The sequence below is a fragment of the Macaca fascicularis genome, chromosome 12 (genome assembly GCF_037993035.2).
Source record: "Macaca fascicularis isolate 582-1 chromosome 12, T2T-MFA8v1.1".
Classification (NCBI taxonomy): Eukaryota; Metazoa; Chordata; class Mammalia; order Primates; family Cercopithecidae; genus Macaca; species Macaca fascicularis.
Genome location: NC_088386.1, coordinates 105,790,714 through 105,809,301, shown reverse-complemented (window position 1 = coordinate 105,809,301; position 18,588 = coordinate 105,790,714). Strand labels below are relative to the sequence as shown.

The 18,588-nt window shown below is 38.7% G+C and overlaps 1 protein-coding gene across 21 annotated transcripts in view; it reads right to left on the bottom strand.

Moving 5' to 3' along the window:
• The window catches only part of UNC80 (unc-80 homolog, NALCN channel complex subunit), a 230,607-nt gene that overhangs the window by 38,717 nt on the left and 173,302 nt on the right, over nt 1-18,588 (bottom strand). For 20 of the 21 annotated variants that reach the window (XR_012421433.1, XM_005574149.4, XM_045367643.2 and 17 more), the window contains 7 exons: nt 17,925-18,059; nt 16,256-16,394; nt 15,493-15,589; nt 6,287-6,457; nt 2,701-2,793; nt 1,281-1,316; nt 728-946 (listed from right to left, as the gene is read on the bottom strand). Coding sequence is in view for 20 of the 21 variants with exons in the window: in XM_005574149.4 (XP_005574206.3) it covers nt 728-946; nt 1,281-1,316; nt 2,701-2,793; nt 6,287-6,457; nt 15,493-15,589; nt 16,256-16,394; nt 17,925-18,059 (890 nt within the window). In the remaining variant the exon portion in view is untranslated. Of the gene's footprint in view, nt 1-727; nt 947-1,280; nt 1,317-2,700; nt 2,794-6,286; nt 6,458-8,478; nt 9,208-15,492; nt 15,590-16,255; nt 16,395-17,924; nt 18,060-18,588 lie in introns of those variants that run through there. The other variant, XM_074009997.1, reaches the window with a different exon arrangement.

Sequence of the window (18,588 nt, the reverse complement as noted above, 5' to 3'; positions counted from 1 at the left end):
GAGATCGAGACCATCCTGGCTAACACGGTGAAACCCCATCTCTATTAAGAAATACAAAAAACTAGCCGGGCGAGGTGGCGGGCGCCTGTAGTCCCAGCTACTCGGGAGGCTGAGGCCGGAGAATGGCGTGAACCCGGGAGGCGGAGCTTGCAGTGAGCTGAGATCCGGCCACTGCACTCCAGCCTGGGCGACAGAGCGAGACTCTGTCTCAAAAAAAAAAATAAAATAAAATAAAGGGGATATATATAAACAAGTTGGCTGAGTTAAAACTGCTTACTTTCCTGCAGGGTTCATTACAGGCTTTTTAGGGACCCTGGAAGCAGAGAGCTGTTGTGCGTTCCTCATGTAAAATAACAGAGAAGAAACATTCAATTCTTGTGAAAAATTAGAATCTGGGCAGTAAATAGTAATGAGAAGGCGGCTACTTTTCTAAGAATTCAGGTGATAAAATTTCCCTTTCTTTCTTTTTTACTGAGAAGCGAACATATAAACTATGCTTTTCTGTCTTAAGAACACTTTCCCCTTGTCCACCCTAAGATCCTGTTTGATGGACTTAATGCACACTTGACCAGAGGGTTCTGTATGATGTGTACCTAAGTCACAGGAAACAAATCTTTCTATCTTAAGTGTTTTTCCTGGAGAACGCCCACTCTCAACCCAACACACACATTCAGACATGTGGGCCAAGCTGTGTTCACACTTGGGGCAGGGAAAGCGAGGCCAGTACCTCATGTGAGACTTCACATCCAGCAATTCCAGGGCAGTGACCCGAGGCTCCCCAGCCAGATTTTGCAAGATCTTCAGCCGCGGTCCACAGTGCTTATAGAACTCTGTGCAAATATTCAGTAAGGACTCCCGGGGTCTTCTGAACTCTTCCCGAGCAATTCGTTCATCCAGTTCCTCTCTGGGAAGGCCTTGTCCTTCCTCCAGTAAATGAAGGTTTTCCCTGGGAAATTGTAAAAGATTAACTAGGGGTCTCAAAATGTATTCATGTGGCAGTTGTGAGAAGAGGGTATCACACCGAAGAAAAATATAAGAATCCTAATGAGTTAACGAATCAGTAGGATGAGGCCAAGGAGAACCTCATCCGAAGGATAAAGAAAACTTCTCAGCCTAGAAGAGATTGTCATCCCAAATTGTAGTAAAGCTACTTTTTGGGGTTTACCCGGAAATAGTATGTTATTCGTCAAACGAAATCTAACAGAGCCATAAACCAGTTTAAAAGGCAATCATCTCAAGATGTCAGAATTGGTATGAAATTAGAGCAAGTTTTTCTGTACCTGATAAAGTGCAGTTTGGCTCCTTGTTCCTGGTACCTGGGAGTTAGAGAAACAGTCTACATAACTATTAGAGCAAGAACAGGGTCCTTTGGTTGGGGCTTCTTATAGACTTCTTCATATGACAAGTCCTTGAAGCTATATATTTTGATAAGCTCACAAATATACATATATTACTCCTAAAGTATAAAAGCTTTATCTTTCATTTGGCTACCACATATACTGCAATTACAGCTGCTACAAAAGCTGTTTTATTGTTGTGTGATTTGGGTAAAGACAACTATTATAAAAATATATACAAACTCATGGAATATAGCCAGATGAGATTAATTTTTGGACATTTTGAAATTTAAGTTATAGTTTTAATACCATGTGCTCTGTCTTAAGTGATGGGAAGGAGAATCATGGCTGACTTCCTTTCAGTTCTGGAGATTTACTGCTTTGTGATTCATGGATATTAAGACTTTAGAAGCCCTCTTTCTTTTTTAGAAGCCCTCATTTAACCCAATGAGCCTAGAGAAGTCCCTAAATATCACTTAAACTACAGTATATCATTTTCCCTTAATATAGGAAATTGAGGCATGAGTTAACCATCACACCAGGCAATTTATAGCTGGATTTGGAATTTATTTTTGTTTTATTTTTAATATGAATATATATGATGAGCAGGGAATTAACTTTACATGAATAATGATACACACTTAAAAATAGGCTTCAGAGAGAGTGAAAATTTATTGAATTTCTCCTTATGATTTCCATGCCAACTACTTCATACTGGGAAAAGAGAACTTTTTCTTAAGCTGATTTTTGGTTTGCCCTATCTTAAATCTCCCTTGTAGAAGGAAACTAATTAGGCTTTTTGTGTATTTCAGAATCTTTAAAGCTAACACAGATGGAATGAAACGGGTAAAATATTAACTAGTATAGCCAGTAGCTGAGTTACACCAAAACAAAAGAAGGAGATTAAGTTAACAACCATGAAAAGCGTCATCTGAGGGCATATGTCAAAGTTTGGATGAAATGTCTGCAGAAAATCTGTCCAGATGAAGGTAAGTTGACTCTTAGTGCCCTGGGAATGAGAAACCACCTCCTGATTATTATTGTTTATTTGCCTTTTGTTGAAGGCAAATGAAACAACACCGGACTAGTTCAAAGACCACCCAGGAGGCAGAGAACATCTAGCAGGCTCAAGCAAACAAAACAACACAAATGCCTATTTATGAAGTTGGTTTAGATTTCTCTGGCAATTTCAAAAGAAGCCTTGGTATTTTCTTGTAACTCTAAACTCTCACCTTCTTTTCTTTTCCTTGGAGGTTTTCACACTCAATATTGACTATTTTCAGGATTCCTTTCATTCGCAACAGCTGACATTCGGGTTGTATGAAATTGAGAGACCATAGAAGAATAAGGGCCAGTGAATTACCTGGTGTTCACCCCAGACGACATGGTGTGATTGGCTGTGGTGGTTCCCTTATGACCTTGGTCACACCTGCTCATCTGTGGGGCTGTCATGGGCCTGTAACAATGACAGTAATCACCACAGCAAAACAACAACAAAAACAGAAGTGGAAACATTTATTAAATCCTCAAGTTACTGAAGCACACATAAGTTTTAAGTTAGTTTTAGAGTCTTCAAAAGACAGGCTGTCTAGCTTTGGGCTTTTCTGTTTGTTCTGAGAGGCACTTTAAAGGAACATTGATTCCCAGGGGTTTATAAGCTCATCATGATTTAATTTCTTCCACTTCTTGGCTCTGAGTAATAAACTCATCAAAATGACTCTTCCAACAAGACATTTATGAAATATCTACAGACTTCTAAGTCTGTACCAGTGGAGAGTTAAGAGCTCATTCTTCAGTTTTACTGGTAGTTCACCATTCTAGATGATAAGTAAAAGGCAAGGATGTATGTACCACTTTGGCCACTTACACTACAACTACATTATCTACATTAACTACACCTACATTATCAACTACTCTATTTTTTCTGAGAAACTATCAAAGAATAAAAGAATTCTCCTAGTCACATCACACCTAACGCTACCCAGGAAAGTGAGTAAATTCGTATCTATTGTAAGTCAGTAATTTAGATGGTTAGTAATAGATTTGAATTGTCTCATTTTATATCTGCCGGATTTACTTTAAATAATAGGTAAAATTTGCCTCTGTATTGGCATCTAGGACGAAAAAGGCATAATGCAGTTTTTTAAAGCAACTGCTTTTATGAAATCATCAAGGCTTGCTTCTTTGTTGCTTACTTTCTGTCTGCTGGGGATGGCTAGAAAGTAAGCTTTTAACAATCACACCAGATCTCCTTGTCCTGTGCCTGTTGTGATAGACACAATTTAGAGATGGCTCCCAATATCTTTGCCCCTTGGTGTTACTCTAGTGATTATGTTACATTATGTGGCCAAAAGGGGGAGTGTCTGCATAGGCCTAATCTAATCATAGCAACCCTTCAAAAGCAGAGTCTTCTCTGGCTGGGGGCAGAGAGATTTGAAGCATAAGGATTCAAGGTGCTATTGCTGGCTGGAAGGTAGAGGGGAGCATGTGAGAAGAAATGCAGGTGCCTTCTCAATGCAGAGTGGGGCCTGGCTGACAGCCAGCCAGGAAATGGGACCTCAGACCTAAAGCTGCATGGAACTAGATTCTGCCAAAAAATTGAATGAGCTTGGAAGTGCATTCTTCCCCAGTGCCTTCAGATAAAAGTTCGGACTAGCTGACAACTTGACTTCCACCTTGAGAAACCCTGAGCAGAGAATCCAGCTGAGCCTGCCTGGATTCCTGGCCTACACAACTGTGAGACAATAAGTGGGTTTTGCTTAAAGGCTGTAAGTTTGTATAACATGTTATACAACAGTTAAAACTAATGTACTTGTGATATATTTATGTAATACTACCTATACAATTGTTAAATTTCTTTTGTCTTGAGATTTAAAAAACTAGGAATGTGGAGAAATTAGGGGATTCTTACCTGCTTTTTGTAAACACAGTGAAGCCAATTTTGGTTTGAGTAACTACTACCAACGAATGAGGCTAGTCTTCTCTGCCAAAAGAATATTAAATGCACTGGAATATTTAAAGCCACAGAATTTTAAATGCTAGAGCTCCATCCATAACTCTTTGTGACATTTTGAGTAAGTCAGTTTTGGATAAGTTAATTGACTTATCCTTATAAAAAGGTATAGAAATGAGGAAAGCTTTAACATTATGTAATATGAGGAGAAATAGGCTGACCATGGTGGCTCACACCTGTAATCCCAGCACTCTGGGAGGCCGAGGTGGGTGGATCACTTGGGGCCAGGAGTTCAAGACCAGGCTGGCCAATATGGGGAAACCCCGTCTCTACTAAAACTACAAAAATTATCCGGGTGTGGTGGCACATGCCTATAATCCCAGCTTTTTGCAGGGCTGAGGCATGAGAATTGCTTAAACCTGGGAGGCAGAGGTTGCAGTGAGCCAAGATCATGCCAGTGACCTCCAGCCTGGGTGACAGAGTGAGTCTCTCTCTTTCTCTCTCTCTCTCTCTATATATATCTATACATAGATATATAGATATAGATAACTATATATCTGTATCTGTACATATATAGATATAGATATAGATATATAATAGAAATACAGTGGCAATTGGGAACTACTGACTGCTTTTCTTTCCTCTAGTTGTAGGAAAAAGCTAGTTACATAACCAGATGGGTACAGAAGGAAGAGTGTAAGTCTTTCCTTCCTCTTTAGGATATTCTTCTGGGACTTTCATGAAACCATCAGCAATAGCACAGAAAACTATCTCTCCTTGGAGGAGGCAATTTGTCATGGCTTTCTGAGCCAACTCTTCCCATTTCCTTAGATTAGGTGCATATGAACATTTCAGGATGATAGTCTACAGAAGGCTTTTGGGCAATATTCTGCTTGTCTAGTTTGGCAATGTAGCTCATGATTAGAAACTAAACATCTATTAATGTTAATGAATTACAACCCACTTGCTGTCTTTCTTGCTGATGCATGCTGAAAAAGTCCTTCTTGGACTAAAGGGCTTCCCCCTTACCAACACAGCAAGATGGGGCTGGGGGAGTTGGTGCCTTTTGGTGGAGGCATAGACAATTTCACACTAAGGATCTGGAACTTTAGATTGGACACACAGCATGGCAGAATGGAATGGAGGAGCAAAGATAAAAGGTTTCCCCATCCCTATCCTGGGGAAGAATATTTCCTGGCAGCTAATTTAGATGGGAACGGAGCAGGAAAGCCCATAGTATGCGTAGTGTCCTGCATCCACCTTCCCCACTCAGATTTTATTTTATTTTGATCTCATCCAGGGCTCCCTGCCTGCCCCTTTCCTGCCATATGGCAGTTTAGTGACTCTGCTTCTGCACCCAAGCATCTTGCGACAGGACTAACTGCTTGAACTTTGTTTAGGGCTGAACTCTGGTGCCAATTTACCTTCCCATTCCCAAATTTCTCATCTCCCAGCATTGTTTAGTCCTGTCCCACAGAGAATCTATTAATTCTAATAGTAGGACAACATTCTGCTGTTTATACTGGTTATGTAGTTTCTGAAATTATAGTTAAAAAACACAACACTTCACAAACAGTAAAATAATAAAAGAATACTTAGTTGGAATTGTAGGCATTCCATGTCTCATAAAATAATATAATAACCAATAAAAATGTAGATTACCTCTTTAAATTCACTAAATTGGCCCTCTTACACAAGACGTGTTTACCACTGGGTCATAACTGCTGGAGAAGCTCAGCAAGCTATATGCAAATGTGTGTTTAGCAATGATAGTAAGAATATTATTACTATTACTACTACTACTACTAATCAGAGTGCTTAACATTATTTATTCAAATAACTCAGGAACTGTTCACAGTTATAAGGCATAAAGGGCTGAGTTTAGGAGATATCTGTAAATAAAGATTGGGTTTTAGATTTTTACCCATCACATTTTTTTTTTCCCCAGTGGATACATATGATGTAAGGCTGCAGCTATTTCTGCCAATGGGATTACCTGGTGAGGACCTCTACACTGTATAAAAGGGCCTGTAGGGACGTCGCAAGAGCAGCAGTGGCCGCAATCTCCTCTCGGGCAGCAGGTACTGTCTCCACCTGTGATGTCTGCCTCTTTAGCTTTTGTAGGTAACATGGAACTAAGGCTTCCAAGACCATCAGCATCTGAAGACTTTAAGCAACAGAAAGAAAACTGAGTCACCTTTTACATTCTACTTTTGTTGGTTGTGTCACATTTAGGAGCACAGAACAATGAAAAGCATCTAGAGATAAAATGAATTCTAAGCCCCCTTGCCTCTCCAAATCAAAAGTAGTTAAAGCTGCTGGAAATGTTGACCAACAATTATTAATTCACTAACCACCTGCTAAAAGGCGATGAATCTTGCCTTAAAGAAACATGTGATCTAGTCGGGGGAATTAGCCATATATACAAATAAATGGTTGAAAGAATAACAGAATAATAGGTGGAGCTATATAGTCCATCTAGAGAAACAGGCTTCAGAACAAAACTTCAATTCAGGAGTTTGCTGAGAGTGATTTTCCAGCTGCAACAATTTTGAGACAACATAAAACCCTTTCATGGGAGGCTGGCTTCCTAAGCTTAAGGAATTAAATAGCAAACAATGTTGGAAACAGCCATTATGATGAGGTCTGACAATGCCTGCTTACCAACGTGAGTGAACACCACTCACTGGATAGGGCCCACACTCAATTTAGTATTGGGGTGTCAGAAACACCTTGAAGGGGAAATGGAGATTAAGTAGTTATTATGCAAAGTGGGTTTTCCCCTCTAAAGTTGTAAAGTGTATAACACCATCAATATAGATTTTTTTTTTGAGACAAAGTCTCACTCTGTCAGTCGCCCAGACTGCAGTGCAGTGGCATGATTTCGGCTCACTGCAACCTCTGCCTGGGTTCAAGTGATTCTCCTGCCTCAGCCTCCCCAGTAGCTGGGATTATAGGCGTGGACTACGGTGCCCGGATAATTTTTGTATTTTTGGTAGAGACAGGGTTTCACCATGTTGGCCACGCTGGTCTCAAACTATTGGCCTCAAGCAATCTTCCTGCCTTGGCCTCCCAAAGATCTGGGATTACAGGCATGAACCACCACACCCAGCCATCTTTTCTTTAGAGATTCCCCAATTATGTTAAAGTTTACAAATTGTGGGTTCTAGAAAACAGCAGGGATCGGTTGATATCCCAGAGAATCTGAAATCAAGTTTCTTTGAACCATTCTTTTCCCTACAGATACCAATGAGTTTTTGCTATGCTCTTTAAAATACTGAATACTGGTTTCTGGTAATATAATTTTGCCTATAATGTGTGCTCTACAAGCAGGAAATGGCAATTATCAGAATTTGGTGGGTATGGAGAAAGAGCTATGATACTTTTTTGAGTTCTCCTATTTTTTGGCAACTTAAAAAAGGAGGCAAGAAGTCGGTTCTGCTTTCTGTAATAATAAAAAGTACCTTGCTGCAAACTAATTGTCTTACTAGAAAGGGTGGACAAAATTTTTAAAACATATTGAAGGTATTAGGTAGAAGCTAAGGCTAGCAGATACCTTTTGTAGGTACCAGACTTCTGGGGGAAAGAAAGCTTCTTCGGTTCATCCAGACATTGTGCAGCACTCTTTTTTTCTAGGCATCTGCTAGTTTGTAAATTGCTTAGGGCCAAAAGGCTAAGGAAAAATCCAGGCAGAAATGTCAGCTAAGAGTTATGAAGCTAAGCAGAATTTTCAGTAGCCTCATTATGGCGAAGAAAGATATATTGGAGTTCAGGGACTTCCAAAGAGGAGTTAGACCCATGGAAGGCTGTATCCTAGGAGTGTGAAATAGATAGAACAGCCCTTACAAAGACTGAAACCCAACTTTAAATCAAATGAATCACAGACTGAATTAAAATGATCTGCCCTACCACAGTTACTAGTCAGAGAGTAAAATGAATCATTTTTGGAGGAAGATAACATCGGGTAGATCCTCAAAGCATTTCCAACTTTTTTTAATGCAATACTCAGTAGTCAAAATTACCCAGTCCTGCTAAAACCAAATGATCAAAATCCAAGGAAAAGAACAGACAATATAAACAGAGCCACAAGTGATCTACATATTAAAGTTATCAGAGACAGATTTTTATAAAATAATGATTAAAATGTTAAATAAGAGAAATAACAAAATGGATAATTTCATCAAAACTCTGAAATCTATTAAAAAAGTGGAAATTCTAAGAACTGAAGACTGAAATATTTGAAATTAAAAACCTGAAAGATAAGTGTTAATGGTAGATTAGATACAGGAAGAGATGAATGTGAAATGTAATAAAGAACAATGGAAAACATCAAGACAGAAGAACAGAGGGTAGAAATGATAGAAAATACAGGAAAGAACATAAGAGACATATATAGAGCACGGGGTTAAGGAGGAAAAAATATATATATATATACATAAATGGAGAGGGGAGAGAAAATGGGATAAAGGTGATATTTGAAGAGTTATTTGTCACATTTTCTAAAATTGTTGAAAGTTATCAAGCTTTATATTCAAGAAACACTATGAACCCCAAGAAGTATGAATACAAAGAAAACTCACAACTAGGCACACCACAGTCAAACTGCTTAAAACCCAAGGCAAAGAGAAAATGTTAAAAGTAGCCAGAGAAAAAGACACATTAGGGCGGGGCAGTGTGGCTCACGCCTGTAATCCCAAGACTTTGGGAGGCTGAGGTGGGCAGATCACGAGGTCAGGAGTTTGGGATCAGTCTGGCCAATATGGTGAAACTTCGTCTCTACTGAAAATATAAAAATGTAGCTGGGTGTGGTGGTGCATGACTGCAGTCCCAGCTACTTGGGAGGCTGAGGCACGAGAATCACTTGAATCCAGGAGGTGGAGGTTGTGGTGAGCTGAGATCGCGCCACTGCACTCCAGCCTGGGTGACAGAGCGAGATTCCATCTCAAAAGAGGAAAAAAGAAAAGAAAAGAAAAGAAAAGAAGAAAAGGACACATTAAATTCAAATGTGCAATAAAATCTAATGCTGATTTTTCAACAGATATAAGTCAGTAGAAAATGGAATATCTTCTTTTTTATTTTATTAATTAATTTTTTTTGAGACAAGGTCTTGCTCTGTTGACCAGGTTGGAATGCGGTGGTGCAATCTCAGTTCACTGCAGCCTTATCCTGGGCTCAAGCAATCCTCCCACCTTAGCCTCTTCAGTAGCTGGGACCACAGACATGCACCACCATACCCCACTCATTTTTGTATTTTTCGTAGAGATGGGGTTTTGCCACGTTGCCCAGGTTGGTCTCAAATTCCCGAACTCATGCACTCTGCCTGCTTTGGCCTCCCAATGTGCTGGGATTACAGGCATGAGCCACCGTGCCTGGCCTGAATATTTTCTTTAAATTAAAAAAAAAAAAAAAAAAATTGCCTGCCGGGCCCGGTGGCTCATGCCTGTAATCCCAGCACTTTGGGAGGCCGAGATAGGTGGATCACCTGAGGTCAGGAGTTCGAGACCAACCTGACCAACATGGAGAAACTGTGTCTCTACTAAAAATACAAAATTAGCTAAGTGTGGTGGCACATGCCTGTAATCCCAGCTACTCAGGAGGCTGAGGCAGGAGAATTGCTTGAATCTGGGAGGTGGAGGTTGCAGTGAGCCAAGATTACACCATTGCACTCTAGCCTGGGCAACAAGAACAAAAATTCCGTCAAAAAAAAAAAAAAAAAGTCAAAGGTAGAAAATAATAAAGATAAAAAAGGAAAGAAAAGGCAGACAATAAAACTACAATAGCAAAAATCAACAAAGCCCCAAATACTGATTATTTGTAAAGGGAAAGCTATTGATAAACTCCTGGAAAGAATAATAATAAGGGAGGGAGCAAAAATTCCCAGTATTAGAAATAAAAAAGTGAACACAATAAAAACCCCATAGTTGTTAAAAATTTAAAAAAAGAGAATATCAGGAACAAATTTATGCCAATAAATTCAGGTACTTAAATTAAATAGAAAAATTCCTAGAAAAATGTGACTTACCAAAGCCACCACCAGGATAAACAATCTTAATTTTAAAATGTTCCCACAAGAAACGACATTACTTACAGTTTTGTGTATAAATTCTACTCAATATTTTGGAAAGACAAAATGCTCATCTGAGGCAGGCACAGTTGCTCTGCCTGTAATCCCAGCACTTTGGGAGGCTGAGGTGGGAGGAGCACCAGCCTGGGCAACACAGTGAAACTAACTTTCTCTCTCAAAAAATCAAAAAAATTAGCAGGGTGTGAAGGCACCCACCTGTAATGCCTGCTACTTGGAAGGCTGAGGTGAGAGGATTGCTCGAGCCTGGGAGATCAAGGCTGCAGTGGGCCATGATCCTGATACTGAACTCCAACCTTGGCAACAGAATGAGACTCTGTTTCAAAAATTAAAAAAACCTAATCCACACTAAATTTCTACAGAGAATAGGAGTTTTAAAAAAAAGGAGTGGGGGGCTGGGCACGGTGGCTCACGCCTGTAATCCCAGCACTTTGGGAGGCCGAGACGGGCGGACCACCTGAGGTCAGGAGTTTGAGACCAGTCTGGTCAACATGGTGAAACCCCCTGTCTACTAAAAATACAAAAATTAGCTAGGTGTGGTGGCGGGCGCTTGTAATCCCAGCTACTTGGGAGGCTGAGGCAGGAGAATTGCTTGAACCCAGGAGGGAGATGTTGCAGTGAGCCAAGATTGTGCCATTGCACTCCAGCCTGGGAAACAAGAGTGAGACTCTGTCTCAAAAATAATAGAAAATAAAAAGGGGGGGTGGTTGGGGGAGACACTTTCCAATTTATTTTATGAGTCCAGCTTAATCTTCATATCCTTGATACTATAGCCTATAGTATAGTCAGGCTATAGTATTATTACAAGGACTTTATAATAATGGAGGGTTACAAATAAACCTGCTAAAATGTTTACCAGTGGGTAGTTAATAAAGTAGTAGCTAAGCAAGACATCCTTTTTGTTTAAGCACTTGTAACTTTTTTAAGTATCCAGAATTGGTTTATCTTGAATGACACAGAACTACCTAGAATATCTCTTCTACTCCTAACTTCCCTGTGATCCTAGCAATAAAATTCATTAGATAATACCTTTATAAAAAATAAAAATTACAGATATAGCTCTCATTAACATAGTTGTAAAAATGCTAAAAAAATTGCAAACCAAATCTGGCAATACTGAAAAATGATAATTATAATATACAACCCAAATACAGTTTATTTTTAAGGAGGCAGGAAAGTTTTAATTTTGAAAATAAATCAGTGTAACCTATAACACTTAGAAAATAAAGAATACAAATCATATAATCATCTCTATAAATAGGAACATTTAGTAATATTCATTGTCCATCAATAAGAAAACTCAACTAAACTAAGAATACAAGGCAGATTCCTTAATAATTAATTTATTAATGAGTAATAAAATTACTTCCTTAATCTTTACTGTTATATTACAACAAAATCCTTTAGCAAATATTATTCTTAGTGATGAAATACTGGAAATCCCCTCCATACCCTGAGATCAGAAATGAGACAAAGATCCCACCATCATCACCATTATCACTTCTTTTTTTTTTTTTGAGACAGAGTCTTGCTCAGTCCTCAGGCTGGAGTGCAGTGGCGCGATCTTGGCTTACTGCAAGCTCCGCCTCCCGGGTTCTCGCCATTCTCCTGCCTCAGCCTCCCAAGTAGCTGGGACTACCGGCGCCCGCCACTACACCCGGCTAGTTTTTTGTATTTTTTTTAGTAGAGACGGGGTTTCACAGTGTTAGCCAGGATGGTCTCAATCTCCTGACCTCGTGATCCACCCGTCTCGGCCTCCCAAAGTGCTGAGATTACAGGCGTGAGCCACCGCGCCTGGCCTCTTTTTTTTTTTTTTTTGAGACGGAGTCTCGCTTTGTCACCCAGGCTGGAGTGCAGTGGCGCGATCTCGGTTCACTACAAGCTCCGCCTTCCGGGTTCATGCCATTCTCCTGCCTCAGCCTCCCAAGTAGCTGGGACTATAGGCACCCGCCACCACGCCTGGCTAATTTTTTGTATTATTTAGTAAAGACGGGGTTTCACCGTGTTAGCCAGGATGGTTTTTTTTTGTTGTTGTTGTTGTTTTTGTTTTTTTTTTTTTGAGACGGAGTCTCGCTCTGCCGCCCGGGCTGGAGTGCAGTGGCCGAGATCCGGCTCACTGCAAGCTCCGCCTCCCGGGTTCACGCCATTCTCCTGCCTCAGCCTCCCAAGTAGCTGGGACTACAGGCGCCGCCACCTCGCCCGGCTAGTTTTTTGTATTTTTTGGTAGAGACGGGGTTTCACCGTGTTAGCCAGGATGGTCTCGATCTCCTGACCTCGTGATCCGCCCGTCTCGGCCTCCCAAAGTGCTGGGATTACAGGCTTGAGCCACCGGCCAGGATGGTCTTTATCTCCTGACTTCGTGATCCGCCCACCTTGGCTTCCCAAAGTGCTGGGATTACAGGCATAAGCCACCGCGCCCAGCCTCCATCATCACTTCTATTCCATTTTGTATTAAGGTTCTAGTCAGTGCATTAAGGACAGAGAAAGGAATAACGTGTATAAATAAGAATTTGAAAGGATAAAATACAACTCTCATGATTTGCAGATAACATAATTAATTAAATAGAAAACACTAAGAGATCACACATATAAAATAAAAAATACTGCTAACTTCATTTGAAAATGGGCAGAAGACTTCAGTAGGCACTTTGCACAAGGAGATGTCCACATTTCAATAAACATTTATCTGAAAAGCTTCCAAACCTTTTAATTTGCAAGAGGAAAATGGAAATTAAAATGATAATGAATGTCACTACAACCCAAATAAAAAGATGGAAGATAACAAGTGTTGATGAGGCCATAAAGTACTAGAACATTTACATACTGTTGGTGGGAATGAAAATTGAAACCACTTTTTGGTAGTATCTACTAAAGCAAGAAATACTCATATTCCATGACTTAGCCTAGCATTTCCATCCATAGAAATGCATACATATTTGTGTACAAAAACATTCACTGTAGCATTATTTATAATACCTTCAAACCAGATCCAACACAAATGCCTGATAACAAGAGAAGAAATAAATAAATTGTAGCATAGTCATACAGTGAACTATTGTAAGTGAATGAAAAAGAAAACTACTGTTACACACATTTATATGCATTTATATGAATGAATCTCATGAAATAATACTGAATCACAGAAGTCAGCCATTAAAGAGTAGCTACTATACTATTTCAGTTAAATAAATTTCAGAAATAGGCAAAACTGATTTATCATATTAGAAATCAGGATAGTAGTGCCTCTATCTGATTTTTCTATCCAAGTGGTAGGTAGATGTGATAACATTATGAACACTTATGGAACTGTAAAATTGTGATTTTTAAATGTTTTATGTGAATGTTTCACTTAAATAAAATACTTTTTTAAAAAAAATTAAGTGCAACAGAGACTTGCTATTACAAATGTTGAAGTCCTGTAAGTATGTTACTTATTCCCATGAGAGACATCCCAGGGAACCACTGCTTAAGAAAACCTGACCTTACTGACATATCAAGATGTCATCTGGTTTAAACTGACAGAATGGAAAATTAGGGAGGATTTAAAAAAATTCTAATTTAACTTAACAATATTAGACTGGCCTTTAACTCACAATGACAAGCGAATTTGATTGTGAACTCTCATACCTTTTGATTTCAATGTGTTTCAATTTTAACGTGAAAGATAATTTTATGACTCAATGGAAATTTGGTAAAATTTGAAATGGAGAATTTTTTAGTCAAACTTAGGTGTTCCCTATGTTGTGGGAATTTTAATATTGGAGAATCTATATGCATTTTATTTTTGCAGTGTCTCAATTGCAGTATCTCTGACATATCCAGTTAACAATGTAGCTGGACACACTTGGAATGGAAAATAGAGCAAATAGAAGATGTTTACAATCGTCTGTAGAATGGATTTGGAGTTAACTTAATGCAGGATTCGATCCATTCTGGAACTTTTTCTAGATCTGTGGTATTATAGGAAGAGCAGGAAAGTGGGAGTACGACCATCCTGCAGCTTTGCTCTCCTGAGGGCCACAGCCACATCTGTGCCTGACCACAGGCATACTGTTTTTCTCCCCATTGCTCAAGAAGACAAAAATTCGAGAATGTTGGGGAAAACATTTCTTACTCATTCTTCATGTTTTCTTCCAGTAAAAAAGAGTTCAATTAATATAAATCCTGGCTCTTCTTGACCCTTATTCATTCTCTTATGGGGGAGAGAAACAGGCTTAAGGTGCAGGGAAAATGTATAAAGATATATTCGGCATAATCAGCCTGGCTCCTTCCTTCTTCCTGGAAGAGCTTGTCAACAGAGTACAGCTTTTAATAGATCAGATTTAAATCTCAGACCAGAGCCAACATCTTAGAATTGGGATGACTCACTCTTCATGGGAGTCTTTTGAATTCTCTGCACTTGGCAAAATGAAGGCAAGATTGATATTCTTGCCCCTTGTGTTACAGAAATTCTTATTGCCCCTTGAAAGGAGTTTTCTTAAATAAATATCTGTTATGACATTTCGTTTGCTACTAATTTGTATTACTTGTGAGGAAAAATATTTTCTAACAAGACTAAATACCTTAGCATCTGCACAAGATCCAAATTAAGGGATTTCAAATGAATGAAGATATACTATTGTTTTCCAGAACCTATGCTATGTTTCCTAAACTTAGTTTGTTTCTTCTTTTCTTTTTTCTCTCTTTTTTCTTTTCCTGACAGTCTTACTCTGTTGCCCAGGCTAGAGTGCAGAGGTACAATCACAGCTCACTGCAACCTTGACCTCCTTGGATTAAGTTATCCTTCTGCCTCAGCCTCCCAAAAAGTTGGGACTACAGGCGTGCACCACCACACCTAGCTAATTTTTAATTTTTTAAATTTTTTGTAGAGACAGAGTCTCACTATGTTGCCCAGGCTAGCCTTGAACTCCTGGGCTAAAGGAATCTTCTTGCCTCAGCCTTCCAAAGTGCTGGGATTATAGGTGTGAGCCACCACACCTGGCCTAAATTTACGTTTTGAAAGTTTACTTGTCAGAATGTTACAGACTGATATTACTCAGCATAACCTTTGTATTCATTCAATTTTATTTTCTTTGCTGTATTTACTTATGACAAGGCACAGAATAAAGGGCTGCAGATACCTTCTGAATGATTCGGGAGCATATGCCACCACAGTGACACAGAGCTTAATGGCTTCACTGATAGAAAATGTCAGATCTTCGTTTCCATAGCAGAAATCTGAAGGAACAAAAAGTAAAGGCACACCATCAGAGTGGATTCAGCAGGAGATAAAGAAGCACCTATTACTCCTAATGTTATAATTCCAGTACATACTATAGCTTTTTCTTGTTAAATTTTATTCCTACACCGTGAAAACTACTAATTTCTTCATCTAAAGGGAATGAAATTCTGTTTTCTAGTTTTGAACAATCAGATGTAAAATAAAAGTACTTTTCTGATGTGTTTTAAAAAATCTCAGATAATAGAAGACACTGAAGGGCATTTAAATTGTCTGAGGTTGAGGCTTTATCCTTGAGTTGTCTCTGGTTCTACACATTCCATGATAATAAAAGACCATTTTGGAGGGTTATTCACTTAAGAGTTACCCAAGATAACCCAACTTTCTGAAAACTGCAGTGCTAGAGCAATGGTCTACTGAGCATCATTTTAATACAGTTTTCATGGCAGGTAATTCCCTACTCTTTAGGATTCATAAGAAATTTAAGAAAAAAAAAGTACTCATTCAATTTCGACTACTGTTTAATTTATTTTTGCTACTTTGATTTAGCTATATATACACACACATTTAAGTATATGTATATGTGTGTATTTTATATACACACACACACACATATTTAACAATTGCAATGAAAGAAAGAATGTCAAAGCAAGTTTTGCTTTTACCTAATGACTTAAGAGGCTTCTCAGCTTTGACCAGTTCTAAGATGTCTAATATGTCGGTGGTCTCTCCCTCTAGGGACTGCAGCAAGTCAAACAGGCACTGAGCTGACACACCTTTGCTGGGCCCATTATTGGCAGCATCCTGATAAAGAAAAACAATTTTAGTTTATTGACTCCCACCACCATACAACTATAGCTTGACAGGAATTCAAATTTTATAAACGCTATTACCAGTAACAACTACAACATCTACCTGGAATTCAGTTTACATAATTCTGCATCCAGCAATGCTGTGATTTTGGAGTGGTACACCTGACTTTTAAGGGATCTATTAAATTCTAATCTAGAACAAAAGAGGTATTTGTAAAAGCTCATAAAAATACAGCAATATATGAACTTCCAAAAAGTTCATATCAATGATTCCTTTAATCGAAGATGGTAGAACTAAGGAAATTTCTACAATTGATTGGTTGAATACTACAAATATGCTTGAGGAACATATACTTATTTTAACTAACAACCCTGGGAATTTCACAGGTCTTCTTTGATAATGTATCTCCACATGGAGATACTTACAATTTCAAATCTATTTAAGATGGCTTCAAATAATTCATTGAAACAACAAATCCTTATGAAGTTCTTGTGTGTCAGGCACCACACTACGCACTGAAGTTATAGAAAACCAAAACCAAAATGCAAATAAAACAACAATACAACAATAACTAAAACCAAACAAACAAGCAAAGACAAAAACATACAAAGGTCTTGCTTTCATGAAGATTAAATTCTGTTGGTTGAGTGTGGTAGAAATTCATGTTAATAAAACAAATACATATAACGTGATATGGTGGTAAAAACTCTGAAGAAAAAGAAAAACAAAGCAAGGTAGGTGGTAGAGAGTGACAAAAAGGAATGAAAATTGGCAAACTTTCCTTTTACCATTTTCTATTTTCCATCTCTTTTATGAATTGAATATTTAAAAAACTGTAGAGTTGGTCTATTTATGTGTTAGGAGCTGAGATGAAAGCTGAAGAGGAATGTTGAAGAGAAATGATATGCTTGTTGAAAGAAAACTTATTTATGGTATGCATGTCTCATTGGTTAAAGAAAGAGAGCTGAGAGACTGAATATACAAGCTGTCAATGACTAGATCATACACAAAAATAGAACTTTGACCCACAACCTGCAGCAACCTTCTCAGGAAAGCAACCCATTGTCTACAATAACCAGCCCAGGAAGCCAGCCTAAGTCAGGCTTGTAGGAAGTCAGGCTACTAGCTCCAGTGGTGATCAAACAATAACCTCTGTAACAATTGACCCAAAGTAACCAGGACTTGCATAATAACTGAGAGCTTTCCTAATTTTTGTCCCTGCTTCCAACTTAGGACCAACCAGAGAAAGCCCAATATACACCCCTAACACATCATTTATAAGATGCCCCACTTCTAGTTAGTTCACCTGCAGCTTCCCCAGGACAATAGCTCCAATTAGGACATACCTGAAGCCTCCACTTTTTTTCAGTACACAGCTTTCCCACTCCTCTGCCTGCCTTTGTATCTCTGCCAAAACACAAGTGATGGTAGCCAACTCCTTTGGCATAGTAAGCTCTAATAAATAACCTTGTTTTTCTAACTTTGTTGGTCTTCATTTTTTTTCCCACAGAGCTTACTCACAGGAAATTCCAGGAGAGGGGCCACACTAGCAAACAGCTGGAGCACAAAGGGTTTCCGGTGTAGAATATAGAACTGGTGACAGGCAAATTCGATGGCTTGACGCAGCTGGGGATTGCTTTCATAGTCAGAGTATACCTATGGAGAAATGCCAGATATTTGAAAAATGCCTTAATAAAGTATCAAAGTTGTATTCGCTTTTAAAACTCATGGTCATAGGAAGCTTGGAGGGAAATAGCTAACTTCGTAAACTGGTAGAGAGGAATGTAAAATGGTATAAACTTTCTCTAGATAAATTTAGTAATACACCTCAAAATGCTAAAAATCTAAACATACTTCTTTTCCAGGAAGTTTGTGACTAGGAATTTATCTCAAGGAAAGGACTAGACACTTGTATAAGCATGTATATATAAGAATGCCTGCTGCAAGACTGGTTATAACAATGGAAAACTTGAAACAAATTATTCATAAATATTACTTGCTTAAGTGAATTACGGTATATACAAACCATAGCATACTGTGTAGTAATTTAAAAAATGCTGTAAGGCTAAATGTAGCTATATAAAATGCCTACGATATTCTTAGTGCTATATGAAAAAACTAGGTTACAAACTTGAAAATATATAATTCTGTGTGTGTGTGTGTGTGTGTGTGTATGTGTGTAGGA